Genomic DNA, 20,936 nt, shown 5'->3' with positions numbered 1-20,936 from the left:
CAACTGGGAAACACCCAAAGTAAAGTAATTATAAGTTATGCCAAAAAATAAAGAATTCAAATATTAATTATATTTGCAAAAGCAAATTAAACAAATATACATTTAACAAAACATTTTTACTAAACAATTTTTTTTTAACATTTATGTAAAACCAACGGCACATGATGGGTGTTTACGATAATCCAAGTTGAGTTGGGTTCCACTAGAGCCGAAAAATGTTGGGCGTAACTCTCTCTAGTACCTTTATGATTCATGACAACTCAACGCTGTATCGTATTGCCTGAGTTAAGTTAAACCTCGTGCTCAACCGGTGGACTGCGTAGAATAGTCGAAATATGAAACAATACGATTATAAGGAACGAATTAATTTTAGAAATAAAAACATCATGTATGCAAAATTAAATAAATGTTTTGAATATATTTCCAATTTAAAAGAAATTCCATATGCAAACATGCTCATTAATTCTCGTAGAAACGCTAGATTTTTAGGTTCTTGTATTTCAATTAAATGTTTAATAGGGTTATGCTTTACGAAAAACCAAATTCTTTGTTATAATATATTTGCACTTACAAATTAAGTTAAGATCATTTAGAACTTGTGTTTAGTATTATAAGACAGCAATATAGATGCAATAATAACCTTAGTTTAAGCAATTTCAAAGTGCAATAAAAAAAATTTTGCTTTATGCAAAATTATGCTATATTAAACACCCCAGGGGGTTTACGATAACCCAAGTTGAGTTGGGATCCACTAGGGCCGAAAAATGTTGGGCGTAACTCTCTCTAGTACCTTTATGATTCATAACAACTCAACGCTGTATCGTATTGCCTAAGTTAAGTTAGACCTCGTGTTCAGCCAATGTACTATGTAGAAATTTTATAATAGGTATTTGTATAAGTTTCTCATAAACCTCACATATAAATATTGCATCTTTTGAAGGAAATAATAAGTCTCTTTTATTTTTTTTGGAAAACAAATCATGGTTGTAAGAATTTAGCTGGAGTTCTGTCAAAGCGTCGACACATTGTTCACAATTTTTTTTTTTTGTTATAAAACGTACTGCAATGCCTTATATGTATGATATAATACTGCGGGAGCATCTCGTAATTAACTGCGAGTTATTTTTATTACAATACAAAATAATATCATATATTTGCAAGTTTTTATTATCACAATTTAATGTATTAGTTACTAATGTTTATTTTCCATTATTGACGGTTTTATTTTTCGTAATTAAATTTAACGAAAAAGTAAAATATAATATATTTATATTTGATAATGAAATAGAGTTTCCAGATGAATCTTCTTTCAATTCCATATGAAGCAAAATTTTTTTCATTGCACTTTGAAATTGCTTTGAACTAGGGTTATTGTTGCATCTAAATTGCTGTCTTATAATACTAAACATAAGTTCTAAATGATCTTGACTTAATTTGTCAGGGTAAATATATTATAACAAAGAATTTGCTTTTTTGCAACGCATAATCCGATTAAACATTTAATTGAAATACAAGAACTTAAAAATCTAGCGTTTCTACAAAAATTAATGAGCATCTTTTTATATATATATATATATATATAAGGTACTTTATTCTTTGCGGAGTACACTGCGGACCTCCGCTCCGCTTACAAAATTTAAACCTCGCAATTTTATTCCTCGCATCCTATCCAACACCTGAGAGAGAGAGAAAGATCACTCATCCATCCATACATCCACACTCATTCTCCGAACCTCCGTTTCCGCCGCATTTTCCTCTCTTCCTTCCACACTCTCATTCACACCCAACCACCCTCCTCCCTCCCTCATCTCCTCTAATCTCCTCATCCAAATCTCTCCCTCCCCGTCTTCTCCCAAGACCTCATCCACCATCTCCTGCCATCCTTTTTCAACCCCCCAATTCGTGCATTCCTCCCATACGTGCTCCCAAGTTTCCATTCCCCCTCCACATATCCTACACTTCCTTTCTTCATCCCCTTCCCAATATCTATTCCCCATCATCCCGTCTCCTAACCTAAACTTCGCCACTCTCTGCCATCTTTCTTCCTTCCATCCCTTTTTTAGGTACTCTGGCATCCCCTTACCTTTCACCCTACCATACCATAAGTTATATCTAGAGCCCCTAATTTTCTCCCATCTTTCCTCCTCCTGCCACCTTCTCTCTCTTGCCACCCCCTCAGCTCTCCCCCCTCTCTCATTTTTTTTATCTCAGTTAGGTTCCAGCTCTTCTCCTCGTAAAAGTCTCTCCTTTCCTCTTCCCATTTACCCACTACTTTTCCTACCTTCGCCCTGTCTCTCATTTCCTCCAAACACAACCTCGCCAGCTCTCCTTCCCCTCCTTCTCCCAGTTTCTTTTCATAGCTCCATGCCCTCAACCCTGCCCTCCCCCTTAACTTTTCCCTCTGCATTTCCTCCCTCACCATGTACCCCGGCGTGTACCTCCCAACCCCCACAATCCACTTCAAGAACCTGTCCTGTATCCTCTCTACCTTTTCCCTTTCTTTCCACCCCCAAATTTCTGCCCCATAGCTAACCACCGTCCATACCAACCTATCAAATAACCACATCCTTCTAGCCCAGTTCTTTCCAAATCTCCTCTTTCCTATTCCCCATACTTCTCTCATCACCACTGCTCCCTTGTTAACTCTCTCCTCTATATGTTCTTTCTGACCCCCATTTGCCATCATTACATACCCTAGGTATTTGTATTTTCTCACCTCTTCTATCTCTCTTCCTTTCCATTTCCACACCATCTTTTTCTGTCTTCCGCCTCCCCTTCTACACCTCATTATTTTCGTCTTTTCTACATTGACCTCTAGTCCCTTCCGTTCTATGTAGCTTTCTAATGCCTTAATCATCCCTTTCATCCCTGTCTCCTCTTCTGCAACCACTGCCACATCATCTGCATACGCTAGCGAGTATATTTTCCTTCCCTTTACCCTCACTCCTCCACATCACTCCCTCTCTAACTCCTCATCCAAATCCGCCAGCAATAGCGTGAATAAGCATGGGCTCAGAGGGCACCTCTGTCTTACCCCTTTCCCCGTCCAAAAGTTTTCCCCTACCTTTTTCCCCACCCTCACTCTACTTAGGGTCTCCTCCAGTACCTCCTCGCACCTCACGACCAAGCTTTCTTTAACTCCCCTCTCCCTCATCATCTGTATGAGGATTTCCCTATCCACCGAGTCAAACGCAGCTTTCAGGTCTATATATAGCACTACCATCTTGCCTTTTCTTACTGCCACCCTCTTGTTTATCATATAAATCAGATCAATTGTGCCTACCCCTCTCCTAAACCCCGTTTGACTCGGTGGGAGTATCCCCTTCCTCTCCACCTCCTCCTTCAATCTCTCCGCAAGTACCGCTGCGTACACCTTGTACGCCATCTGCGTTAGCGTGATCCCTCTATAGTCTTCAACCCTCTCCCCTTCCCCCTTTTTCACTATCGGCACTACCACCCCCTCCCTCCACTCCTCCGGCCAGCCCTCTCCTCTCCACACTCTGTCACATATTTCCCACAGCCATTCCTTTATTTCTTTTCCCCCATATTTCCATACTTCATTTACGATACCATCCCCTCCCGCCGCTTTTCCCTCCTTCAGTTTACTTACCGCCCTTCCTATTTCTTCCCTACTGATATCATCTTCCACTCCTTCTCTTCCCCTCACCCTCTCACCCTCCACTCTACTCCCCCCAACACCTTTCTAAAGTGTCCCTCCCATTCCCTCATTTCGATTCCTTCCGTGACTCTCTTTCTCTTTCTCCTCCCCCTATTTACTACCCTCCAAACATCCCCTTCCGTTCTTACACCTTCCAATTCTTTCTCCCATCTTTCTCTTTCCCTTCTTTTCCTTTGTTACGTCCTGCGGAGTAACGATTCTTTCCTTCGCAACCAGCGGATATTCTAATTAACGGGCGAGCGACGGTGATTTCACCCCGATTCCAAGAATACGGTGACTCTCACGGCAATAACCGGATGTCACGAATTAAGTATCTATAAATTCATCAATTAAGGAGATCTGAGGTGACACCGTTGCTCGATACCGGAAACACCCAAGATAGTAAAATCAGGGAGCTGGAAGACGCACGTATGCATCCCTTTGAGTTCTGACGCCCGACACCCGCATAGCAACAAATCAAATAATTTTTTGACATTTAATGCTTCTGAGAGTTCAATTGTCAAACCTGCCGCTTTCTCGGATAACAATTACCGAGGAATGTAAAAAAGTCGTAAAAGTAAATATTGCACGTGGGTGTATTAATGAATAAAGTGGTGCACACGGCCCTCGAAGGGACAAAGGGAATCATAGATGAAAAATAGTATAAATAGGTGCGTCTTCTAGCGGAGCGCGCAGTACCCAGTACGCAGTTCGTAGTACACAGTTCACAGTCCGAATCGCAGTTCCGTGGCATCTTGCATGCCCGAGTTCTGCGACTCTCGGATCCGCGGCCTTTAAACTCGTGCGCGGCGCAAGTCTCGGTCGAGAGGAAAAAGTGTCAGTTCAAACGTCCCCGGTTGGGATCTGCGGACCATTGTCCATTGGACCCGGAACACCCCCGACCGGATCTACTACCTCCCGCCGAGTCTGGCCCAGTTTGAAGCCCTGCGGCTCCGAGAGAATAGCATTCACCTGCATCGACTCACGCTACAATCTGCAAGCAGTAAGTTTGCCGAATCAACCGTTTGTTTCGCTCTCGTTCTTCGAGCACCCTTTCTCTCTCTAGCGCGAAAGATTTCGAACATAATACATTTATTGAGGTTATTACTCTTTCCTCCCCATGCTCCTCTCCATACTCTCTCTCTCTCTCTTTCTCTCTCTCTCTCTCTCTCTCTCTCTCTCTTTATCTTTAAATTCTTTTCTTTCTTGGGATTAACTCGTAAGAGTTAATCCGAAAGAATCTCTTTATTTTTAATTCTTCTCTTTCTTGGGATTAACTCGTAAGAGTTAATCCGAAAGAATCTCTTTATCTTTAAATTCTTTTCTTTCTTGGGATTAACTCGTGAGAGTTAATCCGAAAGAATCTCTGTATTTTTAATTCTTTTCTTTCTTGGGATTAACTCGTAAGAGTTAATCCGAAAGAAACTCTTTATTTTTAATTCTTCTCTTTCTTGGGATTAACTCGTAAGAGTTAATCCGAAAGAATCTCTTTATCTTTAAATTCTTTTCTTTCTCGGGATTAACTCGTGAGAGTTAATCCGAAAGAATCTCTGTATTTTTAATTCTTTTCTTTCTTGGGATTAACTCGTAAAAGTTAATCCGAAAGAAACTCTTTATTTTTAATTCTTCTCTTTCCTGGGATTAACTCGTAAGAGTTAATACGAAAGAATTTCTTTATCTTTAAATCCTTTCCTTTCTAGGGATTTTCTCGTAAGAATTCTCGTTTTCCTCTCTCCCCTTAGATTCTGTCGAACCCTTTTTCTTTACTTCCGATCTTTTCCCTCGGTTTCACTCGAACTCCACTCGAGTTAACCCGAAAGGTTGTCTAAATTTTAACTTTTCGCCAAAAGAAAGAAACGGAATATTTTTTTTTATTTTAGTGAATAAAGTCCCCAAAATTCATAAAAACCGGTTACGAGCAGCCGCGAAGCGCCGCCGAAATCGCCGAAATCGCCGCAATCGCCGAATCCGCCGCCTCGAAGCCATTGAGGAGGAAATCCACCAGATCGCCGCCCAAGTCAATCGACTTTGCCCCCCTGTCTCGTACTCGCCGGTCGCACCGCACAGTGGGATAGAATACGGAAAAACTGGCCAAAATTCAAAATGTTGATGGATTTGCATGAAACTTGGTATAGGGAGGTTTTTGGAGTCGCTGATTTCGAATTTGATGTCAAAAATTCAAAATTCAAAATGGCGGATACAATATGACGGACAAAATTATCAAAATCGACTGAATTCGCTTGAAACTTGGTATAGGGAGGTTTTTGTGGTCGCTGATTTCGAATTTGATGTCAAAAATTCAAAATTCAAAATGGCGGATACAATATGACGGACAAAATTATCAAAATCGACTGAATTCGCTTGAAACTTGGTATAGGGGGGTTTTGGGGGTCGCTGATTTCGAATTTAATGTCAAAAATTAAAAATTCAAAATGGCGAATACAATATGACGGACAAAATTATCAAAATCGACTGAATTCGCTTGAAACTTGGTATGGGGGGGTTTTGGGGGTCGCTGATTTCGAATTTGATGTCAAAAATTCAAAATTCAAAATGGCGGATACAATATGACGGACAAAATTATCAAAATCGACTGAATTCGCTTGAAACTTGGTATAGGGGGGTTTTGGGGGTCGCTGATTTCGAATTTGATGTCAAAAATTCAAAATTCAAAATGGCGGATACAATATGACGGACAAAATTATCAAAATCGACTGAATTCGCTTGAAACTTGGTATAGGGGGGTTTTGGGGGTCGCTGATTTCGAATTTAATGTCAAAAATTCAAAATTCAAAATGGCGGATACAATATGACGGACAATTAAAATCTTAGTAGGATTATTTGCATGTTGTGTGCTAAGTTCCGTACATTGTCGTCGTTTTGACCTATCGGACAATAATTGGAACTCTAGACGTGGACGACCTGCTTTAGAAAGAGATTTATCATGGTGGGCAGTCAAATCAGGAATGTTGAAAACAAAGTCCAACCATTCACCATATTTACATTCAAATTTACTTTGAATTCTTCTAACTTCGTTCCATTTTTTATTTATTTTAGTGCGCAAAGTTTTAACTGCAATTTTCAATTTATTTAATTTATCAATATTTACATTATCAATTTGCAGCTTTAGTTTACTCAAAATATAATTTATGACCCCGTCTATTTCTGAGTTATGAATTTTTAACTCTTCTGCAATTTCCCACTTTGTAAAAGACATTTTGAAATTAAAAGAAATGTACGAAATAATAATTTTGAAATGCAATAAACCTTAATATAATGGTAATGTACGTTTTAATTTGGGTACCAAAAAATTGTAAAAAACAACTTTCAAAAATCGTCTGCTAATAAGTATTTTATGAAATTCAGAATATCAGATCCAAAGATTCGAGCCAAAATGCAACTTCACACATATCATCATTTATAATACTGATATTATAAATTAACCGAAGTAAAACCGAGACCGAGCGCTCCTTTATATATAACATATTTTGCTGTATTTCTCTAGCGATAATGCGCGCCGCGTAGTGGCGGAAAAATAAACTATCTTCGCAGAACATTAAAAGGTTATAACTCAGAAGTGGACATGGTTATATTATAAATCATATTTTGAGTAAACTGAAGCTGCAACTTGATAGTGTAGATTTAGGTGAATATTTTTTAACTGTATCATATTTATTAAAATTAAATATTTCATTATAATTGAAAAATATTTCTTTTATCATATCTAAATATACGTTTGTTAATTAAGCAATTTTTCTCAGAGTATTAAAGTCCGACTACTTTTTGCATTTTGATCCGCCATATTGGATCTGCCATTTTGAATATTATAATTCCAACTTCGAAATCGTGCTCAACGATTAAAGTAATGCAGACATGACTTCTGATAATTATATAATCGAACTGTTAATTTTTGCAATTTTCTCAGCAGCCTATCCCATTGAGCGCTTTAAAAATTGACGTTCACGTCAATATACATTTCTAAGTGATATTAGGTGTTTAAACATAAAAAGTAGCAAAAAGTAGCATATTTACATTAAAATACACATTTGAAGGAACACATTGGCACGTCAAATTTATTTATTGGAAGTGGAACTTCGTGGAACGACGTTTCGGTAGTGCGTTACTCTGTAAAAAAATAGTAAGTTGTCCGTCAGTTTAATATTTTTTAAACTCTCAGAGTCAATATAACGAAAAGTATCTACTATTTTCATGATTTGTATACTTCCTTAGAAAGCAATAAAATAAAAAACTCGAATTATATAATTGATTAACGATGTAAAATGCTTTACTTTATACATATATTTACTACATATCATATGCAACTTTCTCAAACTATTATTGCTACAAAAAAAAGTACTTGACCAAAAGTTATAAAATGTTGAGAATATATGTACTGACATGTCCACATGAGTACCGTATGTTTACTTTATCAAAATTAAAAAGTTGACTTTTGGCCACTTTTTCCGTATTCTATCCCACTGTGCACCGGAAGAAGAGCGACTTCCCCCATTCGCATTTTTCCCCCACTCCCCCGTAGATAATTTTCCCCGCGCCGACTCCCCAGTAGATAGTTTTTATCGCGCCGACTCCCCCTTAGATAATTCTCCGCGCCCCGACTCCCCCGTAGAAAATCTTCGCGCTGACTCCCCCATAGATAATTTTCTTCGCGCCGACTCCCCCGATTCTCAATTAACCTATAGAATCTTCCCGGACTCTCCCATTTCGCTCTCTTCTCAGGGATCTCCGACCCCTGAGATTCTCAATTTGGAAGAAGATCAACCTCCTGCGGATTTCCCAAACGTAGGGCCCCACGAGGAGAAGGAGCAACCTTGCTCCACCCCTCCGATCTTCGGATCGCATGATCTCGAAGACCAGGATCGTTCTCCTAGCCCCGCGCTCAGTATAGAGATCGTAGAGGAGCTACCTCCACCTCCCCCACGTTGTTATTTTGCCCCTGGTCCTCTTCAGTCGCTAGAGTTAATTCTCTCAATGTTTCCGATCTCTTCTGTCCCACTCCCTCCTGGCGCGTTCTCTATCGGCCCTGAAGAATTTGACCTCGAAGCGGTCCGTGTCTTCCTTTCTCTGTCTTCCCCCGATGTACCAGTCCCCGTGTATCTCCCCCATATATATCCAAAATATTATCTAATTCCCAAACTAATATTTTTAAATCAATTCCGCCCCAATACCGCCGTATTAAATGAAGTCCCAATATAGACACACATACACACTTGCGAATACTCTGTTTGTTACACTAATATAGAATATTATAAATGTAAATATATATATATATATAATTATATATATATATGTATATATAAATGTGCATAATTTAATTGTTAACCTCAAACTTTGTATCGCGAGTCTGCGGATTTTTTTTGTATTATCAAATTGTGTTCCTTAACAGCTCTAATCTGTAATAAATTACTTTTACATAGAATTAATCCTTTTTATTATATATATTTATCTTTCATATTTTCTTTCAATAAATCAATGACTGATTATAAGGAGTTTAATTAATTTCTCCACCTCACTCATCATCTCTTGCTCTATTAAGCCAAGCACTAGGTCCGATCCCGAGGTAAAGCAATTAAATTTGCTGCCTCAAAACAGGACCGAGGGACGCGAAACACCCTGAATGTTTGTCATTGGGCCCCCCGCTGTGGACCCATTGACCCATATATTCTGGGTTGTCGACGCGGCCCTGCCTGTGCCTCGTGGGCACATTCTCAAGTTGTTACGTCCCTCCTTTCTCCCTCCATGTCTTACCTATCCTACTTCAACTCTGGACGTAACACCTTTCCTTACAATGTTCTCTGTATCCCTTCCTCATCTCCTTATATTTCTCCCCATTCCCTCCTCTTTTCTTCCACTTTTTAAACTCTTCCCTTACTTCTTTTTTCATATTCCTACATTCTATATCTCACCATCCTCTCCGCACCTTTTTCTCTTCTCTCTGTACTCTTTCCAATGCTCCTTCCACTCTCTTTTTCAATTTCCTCCAATCCTCCTCAACCACCTCCGAAACATTATCCCTCTTGCCCATGTATTCCTCAAATTTCTTCCTTCCCTCTTCCGTCCACACCCCTATTCTTTCTCTTCCTTTTCTTTTCCCAATCCTTTCTTCCCCCCTTCCTCCCCCCTTCACGTACACCGTTAATGGCTGATGATCCGAGTCCACCCAGTCCTCCACCTTCATCTTTACCACTTTACCTCTCGTATCCTCATTTCCGATTACATAGTCAATTACAGTCCCCCCTCTTCCCTCCAGTATATGTCCATTCTCCCTCCTCATCTCCCTTTATACATCCGTTCAGAATTGACCATCCTAATTCCTTTAAAAAACAATTTCTTTCCCTCTCCATTCATCTTCCCATCTTTTGAATTTCTCTCTCTTTCCCCTACCCCTCCCTCTTCCTCCTCTCCTATACCTCCCCCCTCTCTGCCCGTTCTCGCATTAAAATCCCCCCCTATTAATATACTTACCCCCTCCTCTCTCTCCTCCATCCACTCTCTTAATTGTCTCGTTTTTTCCTCTAAATCCCCATTCACGTATACACCCACTAGTTTCCACCATTCTCCCCCTAATTTGACTTTACTCACCTATAAACCCACCTCTCTCCTTTTCCTATTCTCTTTTCCTATTTCTATCCCATCCCTAATCCCACAATCATCCCCCCCATTGCCCTCCCTTTTTTGCTCTTTCTTCCCGCTTCTTGCACCTCCCAAATATATCCCTTCGGTAACCATCTTTTCACCCTCTCCCATCCTTTCTTCTGTAACCATGTCTCACTCAAAAACATCACATTCCATTTCTTCAATTTCTCCTTAAAGTCCTCCTCTTTATTTTCCATGCCTGCTACATTCCAAAAACCTATTTTATATTCTTTACTGTCTCTCCTTTTTCTATTCCTCCTTCTATCATATTTTCCATTTCCCTTATTCCCATCCTTCTCCCTCTCTCCTACCCCACCTCTCCCCTATTAAAAAACCTCTTTCCCTTTCTCCTCCTTTCCCCCTCTCTCCTCCACTCTTACATCTCTTCCCCTCCATTCCCTTAATTGATCTTTGATCTCATCCCATATCCACAATTTATCCTCGATCCACATTTTCATATATCCTACTCTTACCTTCTTTCCTTTTCTTCTATTCCTTTCTGCTTCCCTCTTTATCCACCACTCTACCCTTCTCTCTTTTTCCGTCAAGTCGTCCACGATCCACTCCTTCCTATCCCTCAGCTTCATCTTTCCCTTCATCACATCAATTTTCTCCCTCACACTCGCTAATCTCACCCATACCATGACCCCTCCCCCTTATCTTTATCTTTATCTTTATTCCCTATCCTCCTCACCCCTTCCACTCTCGCTACCACCCCCGTTGCCTCTACTATCTTTTCAATCTCTCTTTTTAATTCCTCCTTTCCCTCCTCCTTTACTCTTACCCCCTTTATAATTATATTCCTTTTCCTCTTCTCCCTTTCCCCCTTTTCCCTTTCTAATTCTAGTCTCCTCATCCTTTCTTCTAGTTCCTTCATTTCACTCTTTCCTCTTATCTGCATCTGCTCTATCACTTCTCCTTTATCCTTCTCCCTTCCTCCCGTCACCTTCTCCGCCGTTCCCCTACCTTTCTCTATATCCTCCACTCTTCTCTCCAAATTGTCTACTCTTTTCCTCATTTCCTCCATCCATTCCCTCATCTCTTCTCTACCGTCCCTCAATTCTCTCAATTCACTTTTCATTTCTTTAAAACCTTCCCTCACCTCCCGTAATATCTCCCTTAGCCCTCCTTCCTCTTGTCTTACCGGCGATCTCTTTACCATATTGCTCCTCTTAAAGATTTCTCCCTCCTCTACTCTAGTCTCCTCCCCCTGTTCACCCTTCCTTTTCTCTTCTCTCTTCAACAATTCTAGCAGTGGCGCACTGTTTGATCTTTCCCTCATAAGACTTTCTACCTTGCTCGGCCTTCCTACACTTCTCTTTTCCTCTCCGTTCCCCTCTACTTCCTTTTCCATCTCTTTCCCTCCCTTCTTTCCTTCCTCCATCTCGTCTTTCTTCTAACCTGCCAATTTTCCTATTTAAACTATTTACTAGAATGACTCTTTTTATATTTAAGATTATCACTTTTAATCTAAGAAAACAAATCAATTAAGTTTAGAAAATGTAAAAATGCCAATTTATATGTTAAGATATTATATTGGATACTCAGTAGATTACTCCAATTCAAAATTTCCCGCTACTGCACTAACTCTCTCCTGCTATGCTTCTCACTTCTACCGCCCGATGTCGCTACCCTCCCTCTTTTCTGCTTCCTCTCTTTTCTCTATACCTACTATCCCGTCTAACCTCCAAATCCCGTCCCAACCCTACTATCACTCCTGTCTCCCTATTCCCTTACCCCTGCCCTATCCCTTATTCTCCCAACTCCACCTGCTACTTCTCCGTCCCCTCACCCCCTCACACTCCGATCCTGCCCTTCTTCTTCTCAAAAACACAATCTCACCAAACACACCTTACAAACACACAACTATCACTCTCGCTACCGGAAACGGAAGTCGAGCAACTTTTTATATAAACTTTCTTTTAAATTGGAAATATATTCAAAACGTTTATTTAATTTTGCATACATAATGTTTCTATTTCTAAAATTAATTCGTGCTTTATAATCGTACTGTTTTATATTTTGACTATTCTACGCAGTCCACCGATTGAGCACGAGATCTAACTTAATTCAGGCAATACGATACAGCGTTGAGTTGTCATGAATCATAAAGGTACTAGAGAGAGTCGCGCCTAATATTTTTCGGCCCTAGTGGAAACCAACTCAACTTGAGTTATCGTAAACACCCGATATGTTTTTGCTTACTCGATTGCTTGTGAATTAGTACATTACTAAAAATACTGTCTGCTGTATGGTGCATTTCTAGAATTTTACTCGCAATCAATCCAGCAAGCAAAAACATATCGTGTTGCTGGCTTAAGTAATAAGTAATTAAGAAACAGGTGAAATACCGTGACAAAACGTACCAAAGTTAGGAACCACTGCAGTATTCAGTGCGGCTTGAGTCGCACATCTCAATGCGGCTCGACATGCAGAAGTCGATGCAACACAATCCGTATCTGGATTACATTTTGCAGCAGGTTTTGCAACATCTGTTTCTAAGAATATATTTAATACATAAGAAAGCATGGTAGAAGATAATAGTACTATTTTGGTATATATTATAAACATCGCTTAAAATGTTTTATATTCCCAATCAGCACACAATATCTTTTAAATGTTTTTTTAATATTTATTTATGTTTATTTAATATTAATATTGTTACGTCCGACGGTGGCACAAGACACTCACGCGCACTCACGCACAATAAATAATTGAGCAGATTCTTTAAAAGAAACTGAGACGTTTATTAGAACACGTCTGTCACCGAAACGAGGCTCCAGACGTCAGCAACATAACAACAACCGTCGTCAACGAGCGACCGTCAACTCATTACTATCGATTACATAAACTATACGGTGACACATTACAAATATCGCACGATCGTAACAATATTTTACTTATTTTTCATTTTTATAAAATTATCTTTATTTATTATTAATTTAACATTTAAGCTATTTATTTTTTAATTATTATTGATTTTAAAATTTCTTTAAAAAATATTTCAATAACATCTATGAAAATCAGTAAAAAATTAACTTAATTATATATATTTATATAAATAATATATTTTATTATATATATTTTGTCTCTTTGATAACATATATTGAGCAGATCTATCAGTGATGCACATGTATTAGCACAAAATGTTTATAGATCATCACGAGGGATCAGTTTCGCAGCGATTACAGATGTCAAGCAACGTTCATCGAGGTCGCGATTTAGATGGGTGACCATCTGTGGAAATTTCTGAAAAATAATTCTTAAGATAAAACCTCAATATTAAAAAAAGATTTCAATATTGATTTTTTATTTTTTATATTTTATTTTTGACTTCAATATTAAATAAAGATTTTTTTAATGAAAAAAAGGGCACTTAAGAGGATGCTTAACATTAGGGATGGGCGATACTGCATCGATATTTAAGAAAATCGATATTATTACATTAAAATATCGATATAAAACATCGATAATTTAAGTATTGATATTTAGGTGTATCGATATAATTTTGCTTGTATCGTTATTCGATACACGTCTATCTACAGATGTGTATTGTGCAACCGTTGTGTTTTTTGAACGCAGCCATAGAGAACACTGATAGGCCCTTTGTGTCACCGTTTCATCGCGCATGCGCGTTCGTATAGGGATCACTAGAGGGAAACTCATTCGCTATCACGTACTCGGCTCACTCGCGTACTCTATATAATAATATTTCTAATCTCTATTGTTCAATTCAGTTCGCAATCATGCAATATTACGCCATATTGATATTTTATTATTAAAACGTGCACGTGTGTTTCATGCAATTGGTCATAAAAATCAGTTGCGCAACTCATGGTAAGTGTAATATCATTAAAAACACACAATAAATTGTGTATTAAAATTAGATTAGATGTCTTGTTTTAAACAGAAATATCTACTTTAAGAGAGTTTATTGGTTTATTGCTATTTTGCATTTTAACATAACCTAACACAATTTACTGCATAAATAATTATTGTCTTGCTTTTCTCTCTCATGGTTATTATTAAAAGAAGACTCATTATTTGCATGTTTAATTGTGTTTGTTTTGATTTTTCAGTATTGGTTGATGGGTTGGAAGATTAGAAGTCCTGATCATATTTATTTCTAATCTCTATGGTTCAATTCAGTCCGCAATCATGCAATATTACGCATATTGATATTTTATTATTAAAACGTGCACGTCTGTTTCATGCAATTGGTCATAAAAATCAGTTGCGCAACTCATGGTAAGTGTAATATCATTAAAAACACACAATAAATTGTGTATTAAAATTAGATTAGATGTCTTGTTTTAAACAGAAATATCTACTTTAAGAGAGTTTATTGGTTTATTGCTATTTTGCATTTTAACATAACCTAACACAATTTACTGCATAAATAATTATTGTCTTGCTTTTCTCTCTCATGGTTATTATTAAAAGAAGACTCATTATTTGCATGTTTAATTGTGTTTGTTTTAATTTTTCAGTATTGGTTGATGAGTTGGAAGATTAGAAGTCCTGATCATATTTCTTAACTTTAATTCCCTCACGTATTTGTGTGTATATTTCTAAAAAAAGTATGCATACTTTTCCATTGCTCCTTTATTAAAATATTTTTATTCGATTCAACTTATTCCAGAATTGTTTAGATTATTTTTCAAATTTAAAATTACTTATTTTGTTTTATTAATTACTATATTTCATGTTTCAGTGCCGCCAAAGAGTATTCTTTGGAAACATTTTATAAAAACTACCGATGGTGCGAAGTGCAATGTATGCCAACAGTTTATAAAAACCTGTGGGAACACTACCAATTTGCGATATCATTTGCAAAGGAAGCATCCAGACCTTTATATCAAGATAATCAACGAGGAGTCACGAAAACGAAAAGAAATGGTAATATATTTCTAAATATATAATTCTAAATATATAATAAATAAATGTAAATATATAAAATATACAAAAAAAATAATTTTTATTTTTTTATTAATAGTCAAGTGATAGTGAAGTGATATGTGAAGAAGAACAAGATGATGTAGAAGAACGAGATGAATCCATGCTATCTCCAACACCGTCGACATCGACAAGTTCAACATCATCTTGTGTAAATTCTTCAAAATCAAAAAAACAACCGAAACTGAAAGACATTTTTGTGAAACAAAAATCATTTCAAGGTATGCGTACACTTAATATCAAATATATTTTATATAAAAAGAACATCTTCAATTACTACTTTTATTTTGTTTATATTTTCTAGATGGAGGATCTAAAGCATCAGATATCACAGCATAAAGATATCACAAACAAGTTAATATTTATGATAGCCAAGGACAATATGCCTTTGTCAACAGTGGAGAAACAAGGGTTCCAAACTTTTATGAAATGTGTGAGTCCTTTATACACCATTCCGAGCAGAAAAGTAATAACTTCTTTAATTGAAGAAAAATATGTTTATTTATCAACTTTGATAAAAGACGAATTATCAAACATAGATAATGTAGCGCTTACAACAGATATTTGGACTGATGTAAATACAAAGAGTTATCTTGGAGTAACTGCACATTACCACATAAATTGTATTAAAAAAACTATTATGATAGGAGTCATAGAATTAAAGGATAGGCACACATCCGATAAATTAGAACTGTGGTTGCTCGAAATAGTTCAAAACTGGGATATTAATTTGGAGAGTATAGTTGTTGTTGTTTCTGACAATGCTTCTAATATAACAAAAGCTATAGAAAATGTTTTTGGCAAAGAAAAACGGTTAGGATGTTATGCGCATACATTAAATTTGGTCTTCGCTAAAATCATAGAACAAGATAAAAATGTTAGTTTATTGTGTAAGAAAGTTAAATCTATTGTAACTTTTTTTTAAAAAAGTGTAGTTCTTTCGGATTTATTGCGAGAACATTCCGACTTAAAATTAATCCAAAGCGTTGAAACCCGCTGGAATTCTACTTTTGATATGCTTCATCGATTTATCCAATTGTCCGACAAAATTGGACTAATACTTTTGCAACATCCTACAGCTCCATCAATGTTAACAGCATTGGAATTACAAACTGTAAGAGAGTTTGTACAATTATTGGAACCATTTAAAACAGCAACAACTATGCTTTCTGGTGAAATGTACGTTACTGGCAGTCAAGTAATACCGATATTACATACATTAGCAAATCAATTAGAATTATGCAAACCTATTAGTGAAGAGGGACAACGCATGAAAGTAATTTTAACACAAGAACTTCAGGCACGGTTTAGAAATGTTGAATCTAATTCTCTTCTTGCAATTGCTACTATTTTGGATCATAGATTCAAAAAAATTCATTTTGTAGATAAAATTGCATGCAGCCATGCGGTAAACAAAATAACGAATATTTTAAATACTACTAATCAAGAAAATATACAAGAACAGGAGGAAAATAATTTGTCTGAATCTGTAAATCAAAGTGGTGCTTTTTGGGCTTATCATGACGTATTAATAAAAAGATGTAAAGAACGTGTTGCTTTTACTAGTGCAAACAATGAAATGCCAGATGAATTTAGATATTATATTAACCAGATACCTATTAATATAAATGAATGCCCGTTAAAATATTGGCAAAATCAATCGTTTTCCTCATTAGCGACATTGGCTAAGCGTTATTAGCGACATTGGCTAAGCGTTACCATAATAGCAACGTCTGTTCCGTCCGAACGTCTGTTTTCTCGAGCGGGAAATATTTTAAACGATTTGCGAAATCGGCTTACTGGGCAACATTTGCAACAGTTATTATTTTTAAACTCGCTTTCAATCGAAGATTGGCATTTGTAAAGTCTCTTTATGGTTGAAACTACATTTGTTGTATAAATAGAATACTTTACAAGAGTGTCAATCTTCAATAATCATACTCAATAAGTCGATAGTATATCAGAATCCATTTCGTTTCGTTTTCATTCTTAATATAAAAAAAATAAATTTTCCTTGATTAATTTTTCTCGAGCGGGAAATATTAAATGATTTGCGAAATCGGCTTACTGGGCAACATTTGCAACAGTTATTATTTTAAAACTCGCTTTCACTCGAAGATTGGTATTTGTAAAGTCTCTATGGCTGAAATTACATTTGTTGTACAAATAGGATACTTTACAAGAGTGCCAATCTTCAATAATCATACTCAATAAGTCGATAGTATATCAGAATCCATTTCGTTTCATTTTCATTTTTAATATAAAAAAATAAATTTTCCTTGATTAATTTAATTTAAGTTATATTATATTTTATATGACTGAATAAATAATTATAAATAAATAGTTTTTGTACAATATTAGTTGCGTATATTATTATTATTATTATCCTCTTCTAAAGTGTAAGATATTTATATAATATGTGTAATAATTTTATAATTAATAATTATTTACAGGTTTTATAAAACTCGATTTTTTGTGTCGATATTCGTATATATCGATAATTTTTTTTATGATATTTGGACATATCGATATTATAATCTACGATACGCGTCGATACAAAATATCGATACTGCCGTCTGTATCGCTACTTAACATGTCCTTTTTTACCGACTAAACACGATTAATTTTTGCAGACAAAATTCTTGTAATTATTAGGAGTATAAATAAGTTTCCGCCGTTTTTTATCAAAAATTGGGCATTTATTGTGAAAGAACGGTACCTAATGTTTTATTCGAAGTATTGTACATCGCTAGCCACTACTTTTTCCCATCTTTCTGGCAGCATACGGATACCGCGTCGGAAGAATGATTCATCTTTTGAAGCTATCCACAAATCGACCCAATTTTTTGTATCTTCATATGATGTAAAGTGTTGCTCAAACAGGCCATGCGCCATTGATCGAAACAGGTAGTAATCAGAAGGAGCAATGTCTGCTGAATACGGCGGGTGGGGTAAAACTTCTCAATTGAATGTTTCCAGGTAGGTTTTGACCGGAGCCGCAACATGTGGACGAGCATTATCATGCAGAAGAATAACTTTGTCGTGTCTGGAGTAGTAGTGGGCACGTTTTTCCTTGAGTACTCGGCTCAATCTCATTAATTGTGTTCGGTAGAGAGCCCCAGTAATGATTTCATTCGGTTTGAGCAACTCATAATACACGACACCAAGCTGATCCCACCAAATACACAACATGAGCTTTTTTCCATGAATGTTCGGCTTGGCTGTTGATGTTGAAGCATGGCCAGGTGGTCCCAATGATTTCTTCTTCTTTGGGTTATCGTAGTGGATCCATTTTTCATCACCAGTGACTATACAATGCAAAAAACCCTTTCGTTTATGCCTGGCAAGTAGCATTTCACATGTGAAAAATCGGCGTTCAACGTTTCTCGGCTTCAGTTCATATGGAACCCAGTTTCCTTGTTTTTGAATCATTCCCAATGATTTTAAGCGATTTGAAATTGCTGGTTGAGTCACTCCTAATGTAAGTGCAAGTGCTTCTTGCGTTTGGCACGAATCTTCATCTAATAATGTTACCAATTCCGCGTCTTCGTACACTTTCGGCCTTCCGCTACGTTCTTTGTCTTTGACGTCAAATTCATCGTTCTTAAACTTGTGAAACCACTCACGGCAACTTCTCTCACTTAAGGCAGCCTCACCATATGCTTCTACAAGCAATCGATGCGCCTCGGCTGCAGATTTCTTCAAATTAAAGAAGTAAATCAAAAGCTCCCGCAAATGACGCTTATTCGGCTCAAAACACGACATTTTTGCACGAAAAAAGATGTATGATGCTGATACAAAATCGCTAATATTTTAAGGTTATTGTCTCAGCGGGAATAAACTTAATTTTTCCTCACTTAGTTTCGTTTTCACTGAATTTATTTTTGATAGTCACAAATATAATCGTATAAGATACACGCGTTTATTATTAATAACGGGTGAATTTGACCTTTCGTCTTGGCACACTTTAAAGCAGCCATTCGTGTCCCAACTCTTTACTTAATCCTCGTCTTTAGAAAAAAGGAAAGAGCAAACAATTTCGTATCAAGTTATAATTCACGATTTTTGTACATGCGGAAGCGTGTACTCTGGCCCGTGGTCTAGAGCGTAATGAATGTGAGACGCGGCATCAGGACAAGCGATATCGTAATTGAATTGCAATTTTTTATCAAAAGAATGCCGCATAGTAACAGGAAAATTCGGGGGCTTGAGACCCCTGGTGATAACTGCGATTTCCCTTTGTTTTTAATTCACACCGCATCGCCCATCCATCGCCCGCTCCCCGCATCATACGCACACTTCCACTCGCCTGTGCCTATATGCATGTGATCGCTTCGTTACAGTTATGTTCTTGCCAGATGTCCAACCTTACGATATAACGTTTTACAACAGACAATTTCAACCATAACATACTAGTGGCGCCATTTTTTGTGAAACGGCGGAAACTTATTTATACTCCTAATACATTTACAGATTTCAAAATCCTTTTTGTCAATTAAAGTATAGACATTAATGGACCTCATAGTAATCCACTTTATGCCGAAAACGTTGAATTCATATCTTTTTTATCTAATCTTAACTGGCTCTGTAATCTAGAGTGTCAACGGGTGCCAAATATTCGCTTCATACAAATATTTAACGGTCTTTTCGTATAAAATGAGTGTACTATGAGTTCCAAATTAGACGCCGGAACAACGCAGAATTTCAAAATTTGGCTCAGAAGTCTAAAAGTAAAGATTTTTATCTGCAAAAATTTGTGAGCATATGTCCGGTTCGATGCCGGTATATCTCAACTGATCGCAGCAGAAGAAAGAGAAAATTAGTTACCCTGTATTGTAACAGATCCCACATAGCACGTAATATTGCAGTGATATCATAGCAATATCACTTTTACATTGCAATATTACAAATGAAATATTGCAGAAATATCACGAAATATTACTGTGATATCACAGTAATATCAAAATGTCCGCGAAAACGCATCACAGTAATATTACTGTGATATTTCATAGTAATATTATTGTGATATTTCACAATATTTCTGTGATGTTTATGTGATATTTAAATAATATTGCAAGAAATTAAATAAATAAATTATTAGGAGTACAAATTGAAAACCGCCGTTTTCCAGTAGATGGCGCCAGCGGTAAATGCTGGCGCCAAACGTTAGATCAAAAATTTTAAATGTAAGGTTGGGCATCTGGCAACAATTCCTTATCATTGCAGTTGTGAATTTTTATCGGCGTTATATATTTTTTGTGATCGAAAATGTCGAAATTTGTGCCCAATAAGCGTCATTTGCGGGAAGTTTTGCTTTTTGCCTTCAATTCGAAAAAATCTGCGGCTGAGGCGCGTCGAATGATTGTAAAAACTTATGGTGAGGCTTTCGTTAGTGAAAGAACATGTCGAGAATGGTTTCAACGCTACAAAAGTGGTGATTTTGGCATAAAGGACAAGGAGCGTCCCAGATCGGTGAAAAAGTTTGAAGGCGCAAAGTTAGAGGTATTATTGGGGTAAAACCATCATAGAACGTCGCTATCAAGCACAACTAATGCGTTTGAGCCAAGCATTGCAGGTAAAACGGTCACAATACTAGCAAATACACGAAAAAGTGATTTTGCTGCACGACAACGCTCGGCCACATGTTGCTCAGGTCGTTAAAACCTAT

The 20,936-nt window shown here is 37.1% G+C and overlaps 3 protein-coding genes across 5 annotated transcripts; 2 read left to right on the top strand and 1 right to left on the bottom strand.

Moving 5' to 3' along the window:
* Positions 1 to 2,730: 2,730 nt before the first annotated feature.
* LOC120358820 (secreted RxLR effector protein 78-like) lies at positions 2,731 to 9,578 on the bottom strand. The gene is made up of 2 exons (XM_039454337.1): positions 9,454 to 9,578; positions 2,731 to 3,850 (listed from the first exon to the last, which is right to left on the bottom strand). The coding sequence occupies exon 2, from the start codon at positions 3,383 to 3,385 to the stop codon at positions 2,954 to 2,956; it is 432 nt and encodes a 143-aa protein (XP_039310271.1). The 5' UTR covers positions 3,386 to 3,850; positions 9,454 to 9,578; the 3' UTR covers positions 2,731 to 2,953.
* A 4,263-nt stretch (positions 9,579 to 13,841) lies between these two features.
* Positions 13,842 to 15,697, top strand: LOC105193876. 3 transcript variants are annotated; one of them, XM_039454336.1, is made up of 6 exons: positions 13,842 to 14,149; positions 14,392 to 14,560; positions 14,803 to 14,892; positions 15,027 to 15,211; positions 15,309 to 15,489; positions 15,573 to 15,697. In XM_039454336.1, coding segments are annotated over exons 3-6 (402 nt in total). In that variant the 5' UTR covers positions 13,842 to 14,149; positions 14,392 to 14,560; positions 14,803 to 14,891; the 3' UTR covers positions 15,608 to 15,697. The 3 variants fall into 3 exon arrangements, with proteins under 3 accessions (XP_039310270.1, XP_039310269.1, XP_025986738.1); XM_039454335.1 differs by lacking the exon at positions 14,803 to 14,892; XM_026130953.2 differs by lacking the exons at positions 13,842 to 14,149; positions 14,803 to 14,892 and having other exon boundaries at positions 14,369 to 14,560.
* A 211-nt stretch (positions 15,698 to 15,908) lies between these two features.
* Positions 15,909 to 17,568, top strand: LOC113003070. Its single transcript, XM_026130945.2, has 2 exons — positions 15,909 to 16,081; positions 16,199 to 17,568. Exons 1-2 carry the CDS (start codon positions 15,909 to 15,911, stop codon positions 16,965 to 16,967), a joined length of 942 nt encoding a protein of 313 aa, XP_025986730.2. The 3' UTR covers positions 16,968 to 17,568.
* Positions 17,569 to 20,936: the final 3,368 nt, after the last annotated feature.

This window comes from Solenopsis invicta, chromosome 10 (assembly GCF_016802725.1).
Source record: "Solenopsis invicta isolate M01_SB chromosome 10, UNIL_Sinv_3.0, whole genome shotgun sequence".
NCBI lineage: Eukaryota > Metazoa > Arthropoda > Insecta > Hymenoptera > Formicidae > Solenopsis > Solenopsis invicta.
The sequence above is the reverse complement of the archived record's forward strand: the minus strand, read 5'-3'. Positions and strand labels throughout refer to the sequence as shown.